Source organism: Synchiropus splendidus, chromosome 10, assembly GCF_027744825.2.
Source record: "Synchiropus splendidus isolate RoL2022-P1 chromosome 10, RoL_Sspl_1.0, whole genome shotgun sequence".
NCBI classification, from domain to species: domain Eukaryota; kingdom Metazoa; phylum Chordata; class Actinopteri; order Syngnathiformes; family Callionymidae; genus Synchiropus; species Synchiropus splendidus.
Window position 1 is genome coordinate 14,262,996 of NC_071343.1, and position 14,949 is coordinate 14,277,944.

Below are 14,949 nucleotides of genomic sequence, written 5' to 3' on the forward strand. Positions count from 1 at the left end.
AACCTAGCTTCGCGCTAGCCACCACCCGTAGCAACAACTACCAGTACCTGAGCCACAGACTATTACCCGAACAACGATCACAGTCACAATTGTACCTTTCCATCCAAGTGTCAAAGTGAAGTTTATTTTTCAAGTATTCATTACTTGAAGGTACTTCAACCAACGATGTCCTTGAATGTGACGCTTTTGCTCTTGCACAACTAAACAAGTGTTTTTCTAAGAGTTTTCAGTCACAAGTTCTTGGTTTTCATCTGTCATCAGTATCAAGTGCTGAATGTAAAAAAGAAAACAGATCTAGCTATTGAGTGAGAAGTGACCTGACTCTTGAGGAGATGGCCATCATTTCAAACATTTGAGAGTCAAGTCGACTCTCTGGTTAAGTCACTCATCCTTCATGATACTCAGACTCTAGTGGCTGAGCAACTTATATTTCTACTTCAATAGTATTATAGTTTAATAGCATTGCATGCTTCACATTATTTCTATTTCATTTCATAAAAATATTCTGCATATAAAGCAAAAGTGTTTTGGGGTCTTTCCAAGTGGGTCTGCAGGTATTCCAAAATACTAGATATGATTTTAAAAAGGTACTTTATTAAAGGTCACCAGTCTATTATATTTTGAATTTCAACTATAATTGACCATTTGCATTGACCTCATGAGTACAGGCAGAGGGCCCCCAGGATGCACTGTGGACACATTTGCTTCACAGCAGTCAGTGTGATTCCTACATGTTTGTCTTCACCCTGACCAAGATACTTGAATGCGGAAGGGTATCTTCTCCAGCTTGGTCATCCTGGCTGACAACTATGGTGTCCGACTTCGAGGAGACGCAGACTGTCCTGGTGAAAACTGAAAGTCTGTGTCATTTAATGTATACACACACACACATATATATATATATATATATATATATATATATATATATATATATATATATATATATATATATATATATATATATATATATATATATATATATAGTCACAGCGGCGGGATTTACTGGGGCTAATGTTGCATGGAAACTTGTGACTATGCATCAGTCCTGCTTCCACACTCATGAACCTGCTGGTCTTGTATTGTCGCGTGGCTCATCTATGTTCCGGGGGTTGAGCCGGAGCAGGGTGTTTTGTTGGCCCTGCAGCCGCAGCATCACACTTTCTCTCTTTCACATGTCCCCGCCAGTGAGCTGCGGCTGTAATCCGATTACAGCGGCGTCCGTGGAGGCGGAGTAAAGAGCTCTCGTTGAAGCGTCACGGTTTATTCCCAAGTCATTTGCAGCGTGGGACATCGGTTGCGTGGAGCACGGACTTCGCCGCGATGTGCAGCGGTTCTGCGCAGTAGCCGCGTCACCGGTGCGTCCACGGCGGAGCAGATGCGGGTCCTGACATGATTTGTGCCGGGAAAGGGAGTTTTCAAGCGGCGTTGGTGCTCCTGTCTGTCGCCCATTTGAGCGCAGGTACTGTCTTCGACACCACAGTTCTTCCGAGGATAGTCTCATGATGCTGTCTGACTGTTTTCACAAGTGTGTCTTACACTGACTTTCACAATAATCCACTGTTCTAAAGCATAGCGCCAAACTAGTTACTGATGAAAACAGTTTTAACAGTTATTGAACTGTTCCGTGAATCAGAAAACGACCCGTTCATATAAACATAAACGCTTGGTCATTGGAGGATACCAACATTTTAATGGTTAAATTCACACGTTGATCCAGGTGACACCTGGACGAGATGGCCCCGCCCACAAACCCAGGTCGTCTAGAGTCCAAGTGACGTCATCTCAGTTTTATGACAATGTCTGTATCTCTGTGGGTTTATTTTTAGTATATGTCATTATTGCTGTTGATAAAATAACTAATGTAACGTTAGTGAATACCACAAAATGCTCAAAATATTATTATTATTGGTAGTAGTAGTATTAATAATAATAACAACAATAATAAATTACGATTAAACAACAAACTTTGGTTTAGTCTTCTTCTTCATAAAACATACTATTGAACAAAATCAATGAGTCAATGTTTATTTTTACTGAACCTGCAACAATATGAGGTTCTCTTTTCCCATTTTCCCCTCTATAAAGAACAAACTACATCTGGCTGTTTTTATAAAAAGAAAACTGTTTAAAAGCAATTGACGTCTCTATTTTAAAAGCACCACAAACATTTAGCAAGAGGCATTTGTCATGAACAGAAATTAATATTTTCTCAAAAAGAATATTAAAGTGCATCATGTAAGCAGAAATATTGACAGAATTGTGTGCAGTGTAGCAGTCAAGAGACTAGGTGACATAATAGTTACAAAACGGTCATATAACATGTCAACTAACTGTTGGAAATATTGAAAGAAACATTCATTCATTCAAAGTGACACCTACCTGCCAGTCCCTTTTTACATATTTTTCCAGTATCCTTATGATGTTTATTGTACTATAAATCCACACATATTATGGATGTAATAATTTACTTTATTGAAGTAAGTCTAGTTTATTATAACTATAAAAAAAGCTTCTCATAGTCTGTCAGCAAAAGATAGAGAGAGACCTGGAATGACCATTACCGTTCAAATAAAGGCAGTATTAACCAAGGAAGAAGAGTTGAATGAAAATGACATCCATCAGTGTTGCACCATGAGAAATAGTGACCTGAAGTGTTGAAGCACTGCTTTTGAATGAAGTCTGAATGTCAAGAGCAAGTCTTTAAAGATCAACTTTTTACTACTGCCAGTAAACGTCATGTGTTTAAAGTGATTCTAAGTCAGTCTCACGTGTCGACACTGTTCTTCTCTCCTAACATCAGGGGGATATGGAAGTGGATGACATTTTAATGAACTGGTTTCCATTCTGACTATTAAAAGGTAGAGCCGCGGTTAATCTCCTGCTCGCTTTGATAACCGCGGTCACCTGTTCCGACCTTGGTGACAAGCTGCTCGCTCCTCAACAATGACGGCGTCAGTGATCGGGCCGAGCAGCCAAAGGTCACCGTCAGCACCCGAACAGCCAATCAGAGGCGTCTTGGGAGCTGTGCGGAGTTTACAAGCTGCTCATATCAAGAAGTGTTGGCTCACGTGTGTTTATCTGAGCAGCGATACCGCGTCACTGCTTTATCAGGTCGGGCACCACTGAAGGAAGGTCCGGTGATATTTTAGTTACTTATTCTGAGGAGGTGGATGCAGGAACATCTCAAGTTCATCCAGTGTTTGGTTGGACAGGACATGACAGACACACTGTGTCTTTCTGAGGAAAGAGCTGAGCTAAAAGGCAAAGCTCTCAAGAGACATCGACCTACCTGTGCACTCCGACTCAAACTGTCCTTGAAGAACAGAACAGGCGTCTTGGGGGAGTTGAGCTGAGGCGGGTCTGGATCTCAACTGTTGTAGTGAAGTTTTGATCAAATAAAGGCCTTGCTCATGAGCAAGCGTTGAGGCACCGTTGAGTTTTCACTATCACCTGAACTCAAGATGAGATGGCTCACAATCCCAGTCAGACTTTTGGCTTGAGAGCGCCATGTAGTCCATCCCTCAAGTGTCACCCTCCAGAGGCTTGGATTTCAGACGTGGCCAGTGGATTTCAGACGGTGCCCAGGTCAGGAAATGGCTGGGTGAGAGTCCTCGGTGAGAGCTGCCCAGTCAAGGGGAAGATCCATGAAGCAGTTACCTGGCAACAGATAAGTGATTTGTAAGAATGCATGAAGCACTTTAATTGCGGCTGGTCAGTGAATTAGGGACACTAGAGATTGCTCTTTTTAACCGTTGTGGATTTAAAAACAAAGTCAATTCCACACCCAATAGGAACAATGAAGGACGCCCTGCTTAATCTTCTGATTCGGTCGCATTGTTTATTTGTAGAGATCAGATGTGACCTTTTTTTCCTGACAGAGAGACACCTCCCCAAACAGAGGAAGTCTTTAGAAAATGCATAGTAAGCAGGAAATAGTGTGTAATTCTTTCATTCATTTTGATGTTTCGACTTGATCCTACACATCTTTGTCCACTTCCTTCATCTATGAACGGATTACAGATTTATTACAGGTTTCTTGCTTTTAAATACAATGAAATAGATAAAGAACACAATAGATATGTATACACGCATATATTATTGTCGTCACATTATTGATCAAAAGGATCCTTTTTACATTTTTTATTTGGTTTAAAAGCCCTTTATTTATCAATTTGCACACATAACTGATAATAATACTAATGGTTATTATTCTTAGTATTACTGTTGTTGTTGAATAGTACTGTCAAGGAACCTAAACACAGTGTATGAAGCGGTGAAATTCATTCAATACATTCACATATTAACCAACTATAAGGAGGCTAAGGAGCAGGTGTGTTTTCCACCCCAGGCTCTTACCTTGTCAATAGTTATTATAGTCACATAACTGTGGCTTTCATTTCATCTCAGCGTTCATTACCATGCCCATGGTTGCAGGGTGCTGAGGTTATTACGGCGGAGTTATTGGCTGGCGAGCGTTAGGACGTGACGGGGGGAAATAGTGCTTCATGTTTTTTTTGTTCTGCGCCGTCTGAGTCTGACAAATTCTTCCACTTCTTTTGAAAGTGACCGGAGAGCAGACGAGATATTTGCGCTGACGCAGATTGGCAAGGACAGATGTTTCTGCCATTCATCGCATTTTCAGCTTTTCATTCCCTTTGTGTTGCGATCCAGACGGCGTTTTCTATGATCTGTTGATCAAATATTTTTCACTTCAGGTCACGGTCAAAACATCCAAAGTATTGTGTGGTATTGGGGCAAAACCTGCTGAGGTTCCTTCATTCCTTTTCTGCCACTAAAGGTGGACCTCATGTTGCGGGTTGTTTTGATCAATTGATGCCACTCGCAAGGCAAAATAATGAGGATGCAACTGCAAATCTCCACATAATGTGGTTCTACCATGTCAGTGGAGGCTGATGGGGAAACTCTACTTTAAATGTGGTATGGTGAAAATATGTAACAGCAAAAACAGTGTACACTTTTTAAAACTAAGACTATAGAGTTGTTGCCTTTTAAATTTTGTTTTATTAAGATATAATTTTATTTTATTATAATGTTATAAGAATAATAACCCAGGCATCATACCCACAACCTTCTTGCTGCAAGAGTGCTTAGCACTCGTCTGCCGTGTTATGACCTAATATTATAAAACTAATGTATTACAATATTATATTATATTATTAAAAAATATATGTTTTGATTGGTTTTTTTTCCCCCACATCCATTTGGCACTTTTCCACATTTCTATTTTTAAAAAAATAGACACCAGCCACACATTCATAAGCATTTTTAACCCTAAATTTACAATATTTCTGCATAGTATTTTTTCATTTTTAAATCATGTTTTTCCTTCCTTCTTCAAAAGTATACCACATGCGTACATTTCTTTATTTTATAATTCAATCATGTTTCCCTCTAGTTCTTCTACCTCATTGCCAAATAAAATGTAAAAAAAAAATCTATATGTTATTGTGGTCACAATATTTAATTTAAATTTGTGCGGAAATGCCCTATACTTACATAGACATAAGTTGGTATTTCTAAAATGAAAGAAAATCATTTCAATAATGATGATTGTATTGCTGTCAAGGAACCTAAACTATGAGCGGGTTAAAATAATGGGGGGGCAGCAGGGTTGTGATGGGATTTGCACCTGATAGAAGAACGCCATCGCCTGGGTCTGCACCGAGACACCCTCCCACTGTCACCTGTCACCTTGCCAAACAAAGCATGACAGGAGCTCCAAGAAGAAGACAAGATTATCTGGGTGTTAAACTAAGAGGCCTTACTCCCTCCACTGCCACTCTGCAGGGAGGACTGGCTTACGTAACAGGTGTAATCTCCGTGAATGAAAGCGACTCTGCCCAAGTGAACCCTGCAATTCTAAATAGATGGATCTGCTGATTGATTTTGTGTTGCAGCTCTGAAGTGTGTGTGCCAGCTGTGCGACACACACGTCTGTGAGACGGCGGCCGACGGCGCCTGCTGGAGCTCCGTCATGCTGATCGACGGCAAGGAGGAAGTGGACAAGTCGTGCTTGTCTCCCTCCGAGATGAAGGGTCAGGTCTTCTGTTACAGCTCCGCCAACGTCTCCAAGAGGAACTGCTGCTTCACCGACTTCTGCAACAATGAGACGCTGCGCTTACTTCCAGGTGAGACCTGGTCATCACGACCAGCTGCTGGAGACCTGTGGAACGTCAGCCTCACACTTGGTGGCTTCGTGAAAGCGTTGCTACACTGGATTTTATCACTGTTTGTCTGCAACATTTGACATAAGCATATGATGAACACTGTCAATAAAAATGACAACAGCAAACTCATAAACAAGTCAACTAACATCATAAATCTATTGATCTTCAAGTAAGATATATATATATATATATATATATAGTTACTCTTCATCAATAAACTTTTAAATTGAATCAATAAAAATTTAAATCAAATAAATTGGATTACAAAAGTATTAAACCTTATTGATGAAAATACGTCAATACATTTTAATAATATTTGTTTTTGTCTCAAGAATTATTAATGGGTTTACAAACCATAATAAAATAAAATATTTTGCTGAAATAACACTGCTCTTTAGTTAGTTATATATATAACATGTTATAATAATAATAATAATAATAAACATCATCATCTTTGTCATTTAAAATGATATATAACCTTTTTAATAAGAATAATAAGAATAACAATTTGACTTCTAAATAGAATGTTATTCACACAAAAATCATCTTTTTTATGAAAATAATTTGTCAGTTATAAAAAGTTATGATGTGACTTCCCATCATTACTTTTATTATCAGTGTTATATTTCGTTTGATGGTGTACATTCAAGAGCAGAAGCATATCGTGAAGTGATGACTTGTGAACGGAGTTTTGGTTCCGTATATCTCTGCCATAACTTCTGCCTAAGTCTGCATTTTCATGTTCACTAGCAACATATTGTCGGCCATTGTTGAAAGAGCTCTCAGCTGGATGAGGATGCGTTTTCCTTCTTCGTGGCGTCACATCTTCAGCAGCGACAGCAGCGGCAGCTTCGGGATTTCCCGCTCATTCGCTGTGGCTAGACGACGTGGAGGCTGATCCGACTAGATCCTGTGACATAACAAAAGCTGGCGCAGGCCATGTGGCGATGGTTACAGATCCCCCCCCCTCCCTCGCTGATTTATAAATACTCTGCCGGGCTCACTGTCCCAGCAGAGTCCAAGCATCTCGTGGGTGTGCGGCGAGGACAGAGGCCTCCCAGTCCATGGGGATTATTGACGCTTGTGGACCTGTGCAGGGATGTTTTCCTTGAAAGAGACGTGTAATCTTTCTGGTGCTGTGAAACCTCTTGATGGGAATGCTACTTTGGAAAACATCAGATTAACATTGAGGACTTTATGATGCAGACCAGTGTCTCTGGGACGCTGCTAATCCTCGGACACAAAAGTGTTCAGGAGTAACACAGTAGATCCTTGAAATGTCAATGGCCTTTTTATGATGATAAATGACAAATTATATATATTTTTTCTTCTTCTAGTCCAAATACTCCATTCTGTCACACAGTTCTGGTCATATGTTTTGACTTTGTCTGATTATTATCATTATTTTTAAGACATTTTGTCAAAAATACAATAATAATAATATTAATAATATAAATATATATAAGTTTTATTTTAAGACAAAAGATTTATCACTTCTGCTATAATAACCAATATTACCAGTTTTTTTTACACGTTTATAATTTTTTTAAATCCAATTTTTCTTAATTCTATTCTATTTCCCTGAGTAAAACCATGCAAAAGTCTAAATACATGCATATACAGTCTTGATATATTATTGTTATACAGTATAATTTATTCGATGCATTATTTATAATGAATTGTATAAATAGCATGTAGAATTTTGATCATTTATCTCATCTGTCTGTTTCTATCATAAATTTTCCTTTCAAAACAAAACAAAACATGATTGACTGCTTACTTTTCATCCAGATATTATACAGATATTTTTATTTTATTTTGCTACTTTTCATTACATATTCCCATCATAAAACGCTGAGCCATGAGGGTAAAGAAGACCGCCGATGCAACAGATGAAGTTAGTTTTCTCCACTAGGTGTCAGGATTCTCTATAAGAGATGAGAGCCATCTGGGAGAGACTCATACTAGATCTGCTGCTGCTCGCTTTTGAGGGAATCCATTTCATGTGGCTCACTCCTCATAGCAGAAAGAGCATGTCTTCTGTTTCTGTGAGTAGGGAAGAAGTCTGGGCCTCTTGCTTTAAGCTGCTGCCCCCGTGACAATGGAGCCTTTTGTGTTTAAGTCTTTCACCTTTGATCCAGAGACTCATTCTGCTGACTATTGTGCGTGTGTTGCAGACGCGTGCTGACGCTCTCACCATGTCACAAGGCCATTCCAGTTGATGCCAAATTTATAAGTGACCAATCCACCAGTGTGGATATTCTGGGAAAGCGAAGAGCAAACCAATGATTAACAGTCTGGTGTGTCATTATTGCCCCGGCTCACACTTCTCAGTTCAACTTGCCGTTACCCAGTGACAAGTCTCACCACTTATTTTGAACTTTTAGCTGCATTAAACACCACCATCAGGTCCAGTGGATTTGCAGTGCTGGTCAGCACCACAGCAGGAGCCACCCACTTGCCCTTCTATTTCAGTGTCTGCCCAGATCTTCTGTCCACCCACGGAGCAGCTGAAGGCCGGAGGCCTCCCTGCCTGCTTCCTCCCTCATTGAAAAAATTGTAGAGAACTTCTGCCTCTTGTTAATCGAGTTATCTGTCAGTATTATCTATGATAACCTGTGTATCTGAGCACGATGAGTAAGACTGTAGTTCAAACTACCTTCATGGTGGATTTCAAATGTTTCATAAAATGCTTTTTTGTAGTTATACTCATAGACTATCTTGTTCTTTGCTTCGGCTTTCGAACGAAAATCCAGAAATCGAACGCCCCCGAAAAAGCCCAAAAAAACATAACATGCGCGGACCGATCAGCTGACTGAGCGCTTTGTTATTGTGTATGACGCAGCCTCTGTATGCAGACGTGTCCCGTTAGCTACATTTACTGAATGTTTCTTCTTCACATTGAGGTGTAAAATCTTTCCTGTCTCCACACTGGACCGTGGTAGAGTGTCACAGGGGAGGTGCTCGCTCTCCACACCTCCGAGGCTGGAGCTGGGACAGGGATGAGGCGAGTCTCAGACAGAGCGTGACTTGGTTTATGACTTTGTCACAGCCAAACTGCACAGAAGCGCACATTCAGAGCTGGACACGCACCGGGCACCTCTTCACTTCTGGAGAGACGTCACTCACTCGGCAACCCCTCCCACATGCAGCGGCCACACACATAGACAAACAGCGCACCTGCAGCAGACACTCTACATTCACTCCTACAAAAGACGATTTTAAGGCTTGGAACGCATTATTTCTTTTTCCATTCATTGTAATGGGAAAAATCCATTCAGATTTCCAACAAATCGCTTCTCGAATGGCCGTCTGGAACGGATTGTGGTCGAGAACCGAGGTACCACTGTACTTTCATTTCCACTTTACTTCTTTATTATTTATGAAAACATTTTTTTTTCTGATATTTAGATGTTGTTCTATCATATTTATTTTATTCATGACATACAGTTTTTCCAGTTTTTTCAACAGTTTGCATCAAGGGTATTTTTTTTCTTTTTTTCTTTAGTAAATTTGGTGAACAAGACTTGCGCCTGGTTCTGCTGCTGGTTGGACTTTTCCATGACAAATGTCATTTCACAAGGTTTTGGTTTGTTTACAAGTGTGGTTATTGAACGCAAATGAAGTCTGAAGTCAGAAATCACAGTAATGAATCAGTTCTATTCCTAGAATGGTAAAAGGTGGCTAGTACTCGGTGGTGCTTCATCTTGAAACACGTTAAAAAGAAACTTTTTTGTTGTTATTTTTTGGCAGCTTTAGTGCCATTAATGACAGCGACCACTAGGGGGCGGTAGAAATACACCATGGTGTTTCATTCCTGAGTCTGCTCTGGGCTGCTGACCACTTCTGTAACTCGTGTTGGATTCCAGAGAGGCCTTCAGAAGAACCGGACCGGAGCCGGTGGCAGCTCCTGGTGGCGATCCTGGTGCCGTCCAGCCTGCTGTGTGTGGTCCTGGCCCTGGGCGCGCTCCTCCTGCGGGGTCACCGCTGCACCTACAGCAGGGCCAACAAACAGGACCCCGAGGAGCCGCTGGACGATCAGATGCTCATGTCGCCCGACAGGAGCCTCAAGGATCTCATCTACGACATGAGCACGTCGGGCTCCGGCTCAGGTGACGCGCGCGCCCGCCGCACACATTGTAATGACTCATTCACAGTGTTTATTGTTGCCACTACTTCTCGTAAGTTTCAGTTGTGTTGTTAGGACATGCTGAGATGAAAAACAGGTGGTTAAATATGGCAGGTGGGAGTTCGATCAAAAGATCCATGAGAAAATGTGTCGCTCCCCGGTCACCGCGCCCGTGCGTCTTGCGTCCTGGAGTCCTGGAGCGCTGCTGCCACCTGCTGTGCAAATCCCCTCCTGACATGATGCGCATGACGTCTCAAGTCAGAAATGCCCAACAAGAAAAAAACAGATGATTTTAATTTTTCAGGCTTTCTATTTTTTGGTTTATTATTCTTATTAGTTTTTGTCATGAAGGATAAAGGATTCCAGAATGAGATACACGCTTTCACCACTAAGTGGCGCCATTGAACCCTTCATTTTATCTGTGCAAACCTCTCACGTACAAACTAAAAAACACGTTAAGCACCGCATAAGTTTGTGGGTTTTTAATGCTCAGACTGACTTGTATTTCTTTTTAAATACAAAGACGATGCGACTCCAATGATACGCAGTTATAAGACCAGTTCTTTCCTGACGTGAGGCTGTCCTGCAGGCCTCCCTCTTCTGGTCCAGCGCACGATCGCACGCACCATTGTCCTGCAGGAGAACATCGGGAAGGGTCGATTCGGGGAGGTGTGGCGGGGCAAGTGGCGAGGAGAGGATGTGGCTGTGAAGATCTTCTCCTCCAGAGACGAGCGGTCGTGGTTTCGAGAGGCTGAGATCTATCAGACCATCATGCTGAGACATGAGAACATCTTGGGCTTCATCGCGGCAGACAACAAAGGTGAGATTGAAAAGGTGCTGGCACAGGAACAGCGGTCACTCTGGAGGTGTTTCCCCCGCTCAGACAGCGGCTCGTGGACTCAGCTGTGGTTGGTGTCTGAGTACCATGAGCACGGCTCCTTGTTTGACTACCTGAACCGATACACTGTATCGGTGGACGGCATGATCGTTCTGGCCCTGTCCATCGCCAGCGGCCTCGCTCATCTGCACATGGAGATCATCGGCACTCAGGGTGAGAGCACCTGGACTCTGTTGCTGAACACTTGTCGGCCACTCACGCTGCTCTGTTCTCCTCGACAGGAAAACCTGCCATCGCTCACCGAGACCTCAAGTCCAAAAACGTCCTGGTGAAGAAGAACGGCACGGCAGCCATCGCCGATCTGGGCTTGGCTGTCAAGCACGACTCCAGCACCAACACCATCGACATGCCGCCCAACAGCCGCGTGGGGACCAAGAGGTCGGAACACATGCCGCAACTTCCCTGTTTCACCTGGGAACTTCTCACCTTTACAGTAGTTCTTCAATGACACGCTGTGACGGCAATGCTGTGGCAAAACTTTCCAAATAATCAATGATAGATCGATTGATAGGTTTTTCACGTCATGCTTTTGTTGTCACCTCCAAAAATATATTGCTTATTCATTTAATAGCATTACATTTGCAGTATTATTTATTTTTACCACAGCAATACATTTATAAGTTATCATTTTCCAGATTCTTTTTTAAAACAATATTGTCTAATAAAATATGTTCCTCTACATTTTCAATAATTTTATAAATGTCTCACTCTCCCTTACTACAATAAAAAACAATATCATCACTATATTTATATATTTTTTTTTTCCAAAGCTACATGAAGCTAAATGCTCAGCTTTAAGTTCTTCACTTTAAACAGTTGTTGCTGTTTCTTTCAGTCCAGAGAGGAGGACTACACCTCAGGTCACCTCAGGGTGTTGTCTAAGCTGGGCGTGTCCGCTGTCCTCCACAGGTACATGGCTCCGGAAATCCTGGACGAGACAATCAATATGGTCAACTTTGAGTCCTTCAAGCGAGTGGACATCTACGCCCTGGGCCTGGTGTTCTGGGAACTGGCCAGGAGATGCTGCGTCCAAGGTACACGCTCACGCAGCGCACACACACACACACGCACTGTGGGTTCATTGCGTTGTCCTGTGTTGCAGGACTCCATGAAGATTTCCAGCTGCCTTACTATGACCTGGTGCCTTCTGATCCGTCTGTGGAGGACATGAGGAAGGTGGTGTGTGAGCAGAAGCTGAGGCCCAACATTCCCAACCAGTGGCAGAGCTGTGAGGTGAGAATACAGCGACACCCTGTGGTCATAGCGCCCCTTTATTTTATTGTTTTTTTTGAAAATGAAATTGAGTCTCCATATTCAGGTTTTCTGTACGTTGATTTAATAAATAAAGTAAAGTAAACTGCTCATAAGAAATAGTACACGATGAGGTGATACATAACAAAAACGATTAACTCTGTTTCGAATTGCACTCCTTGTAATAACGAGATTTTTTTCTGAATCTTAAAAAAAAAAAGAATTGCTATTAATTATTAATTGCCTTCCTGGGTGAATCCTTTTTCACCCAATGTTTTCCCACAATTTTAAGAAATTAATTTTAATAATTAAAATATTTATTCTTATGTATGAATAATTAATTGCATAAAATTCTGATGGAGAAATATTTTTCAGTGTCACACTTGGGTTGTCTTTACATGGGATGACAGAATATATATATTTTAAAGCATTTTTTCATACAAAATAATAGTATAATAATATAAATTGCCCCAAAAATATTTTAGCAATAGTGTTGCATGTTATGACTGTAATTTTTTTTTTGTTTAGTCTCCTTTTTTTTCAGATAACTTTTCATTTTATATTTCAATGTTGGTCAAAAGCAACACGTTTGAAGTCTAATGTCGCGACTAGTGTGAATCTCGTTTCCGCCCTTCATTTGCATATAAGCAGAAGCAGGTTCCTTGTTCTCTGAAGAGCTGGTGTGACTGACCTCCCTGCCCATGTGGTGTGACGTTTCTCTGGCTGGTGACACGTGCTGTGCTCCCTGCAGGCTCTGCGTGTGATGGGCAGGCTGATGCGGGAGTGCTGGTACGTGAGCCCGGCTGCACGTCTCACCGCTCTGCGCGTCAAGAAGACCGTCTCTCAGCTCTCCGTCATCAAGGACGTCAAAGATTAGCTGCCTTACGGCTCAGAGCTGGTGCCGGCGGCGCCGGGACGGTCTGGTGTCGTGGTGGTGCCAAAGCATCTGCGCTGGAACTGACTCTGGCTGTTGAAACCGACGGATGTTTTCTACGTTGACCGTGTTGCTACCTCAAACAGTGAAGTGCCCCGAACCTGCCGTGTGTCAGATTGTGACTCTGTGTGTGCCATACCGTAGCAAACACATTCCACTGCCGAGCTGGTGACTGCATCTCCACCGGCGACGGCTCATCCGTGAATGTCGTTTCTATTTACTTCAAACTTGAACCACTTTTCTATGACCTCAGACAAATCGGTGTGTAATTGATGCTTACGCTTGAAGCAGAAGGGAAACATCCAGTGTACAAACCTGGCACCTTGAAGGGAGGATGCTACTTTTCTTGGAGAACATCATGCTGCTGTGAACAAGCCAGTCCTGCATCATCCTCCCATATTTCTTTGAAATGGATTTCAGAAAAGAGAAGGATGCGTGTAGCATCTGGAGCGTTGCCTCTCAAGTGATTATACACAACTGCGTTGCTAACTGATAGCAACAGTCAAGAACCTTTGGTGTTGCAAGGTTCGAACACGTACACATGCAGTATTATGTTTTACTCTGTCCAAAGCTTATGTTTTTTTGTTCATCTGTGAACCCAAAGAAGCTTCCCACAGCTGGGTTTTTATATGCGCGAGGTGTTTGAAGATGCTGTTGCTTTTGTATATGGCTCATGTGAAGCGAGCTGCGTGTGCATCATGTCTGTTGTTTGTCGCTTATTTTGCACTTCTGCCAGGATTAGCTTAACTGTGAGTGACGTTGTGGGTCAATAAACAGTTTCTCCTGAGGCATATGTGTGTGATCATTCGCTAAAACATTTCAGTGTCGAGGGGAGGAAGGCCCGGGGCAGATCCAGGCCTTAGGTCTCCTTGTTAACCCTTGGAAAACCATGGTTTTTCAGCAGTCTGTCGAGGTGGAAGCTTGGGCCTCTTCATTTCTGCTGCTGCCCTGCCACCTGAATAGACCTGCGAGGATGGACTGGAGCATCTTTTACACCCTCATCCACGAGCACCAATCATTCCGTCAATCATCTCAGAAGGCCAGTCCTTGAATGTTCTGACTCACAACCAACCTCCACCCACTGATAGCGCCCTCTTTCAGGTTGTTGTGCCTTGTTTTTCTGCCGTTTCTATGTATTGTTGACCTGATCTATGTAAAATCCTGTAAAACACTTTGTCAACAGTGTTCTAAAAAGTGCTATATAACTATATGATAATATATAGTATGCTATAAATAAAGCTTCATTATTGTGATAATTCGAAGTTAAAATAAAAAATAAAAAATATCAAAATCATCCTGCCATTAAGTCTGCAATTCCAGCTTTCCATCCATCCGCTTTCTATAATACATGTTGGGAATATAAGGTAGCAATTTTCCTTATAAAAAAAGGAATTAATCGTCAATCGACATAATGTGTATATGTGATAATGTGTCTATTTCGACTTTATGCTGCATCCTATATTTGTTACTGGATTAGATTAGATGTCCTTTCTTAGTCCCACAGTAGGTGAATTCAACGTGTCACACATTGAATTTATATATATATATA

At 41.8% G+C, this 14,949-nt stretch overlaps 1 protein-coding gene across 2 annotated transcripts; it reads left to right on the plus strand.

Annotated features, from left to right (window-relative positions):
- The first annotated feature begins 1,275 nt into the window (after positions 1 to 1,275).
- Positions 1,276 to 14,558, plus strand: LOC128765967 (activin receptor type-1C). Of its 2 annotated transcripts, XM_053877249.1 has the most exons (9): positions 1,276 to 1,459; positions 5,919 to 6,149; positions 10,058 to 10,300; positions 10,907 to 11,137; positions 11,201 to 11,368; positions 11,437 to 11,593; positions 12,125 to 12,249; positions 12,318 to 12,448; positions 13,218 to 14,558. In XM_053877249.1, exons 1-9 carry the CDS (start codon positions 1,390 to 1,392, stop codon positions 13,341 to 13,343), a joined length of 1,482 nt encoding a protein of 493 aa, XP_053733224.1. In that variant the 5' UTR covers positions 1,276 to 1,389; the 3' UTR covers positions 13,344 to 14,558. The 2 variants fall into 2 exon arrangements, with proteins under 2 accessions (XP_053733224.1, XP_053733222.1); XM_053877247.1 differs by having other exon boundaries at positions 10,907 to 11,368.
- The last annotated feature ends 391 nt before the right edge of the window (positions 14,559 to 14,949 follow it).

What these genes read in the sequence shown, in the direction of transcription:
- LOC128765967 (XM_053877247.1), top strand. Translation starts at nt 1,390, where the DNA reads ATGATTTGTGCCGGGAAAGGGAGTTTTCAAGCGGCGTTGGTGCTCCTG. An exon ending in GACGCTGCGCTTACTTCCAG is followed by an intron (nt 6,150 to 10,057) that starts GTGAGACCTGGT and finishes GTTGGATTCCAG; the next exon opens with AGAGGCCTTCAGAAGAACCG. An exon ending in GGAGATCATCGGCACTCAGG is followed by an intron (nt 11,369 to 11,436) that starts GTGAGAGCACCT and finishes TCTCCTCGACAG; the next exon opens with GAAAACCTGCCATCGCTCAC.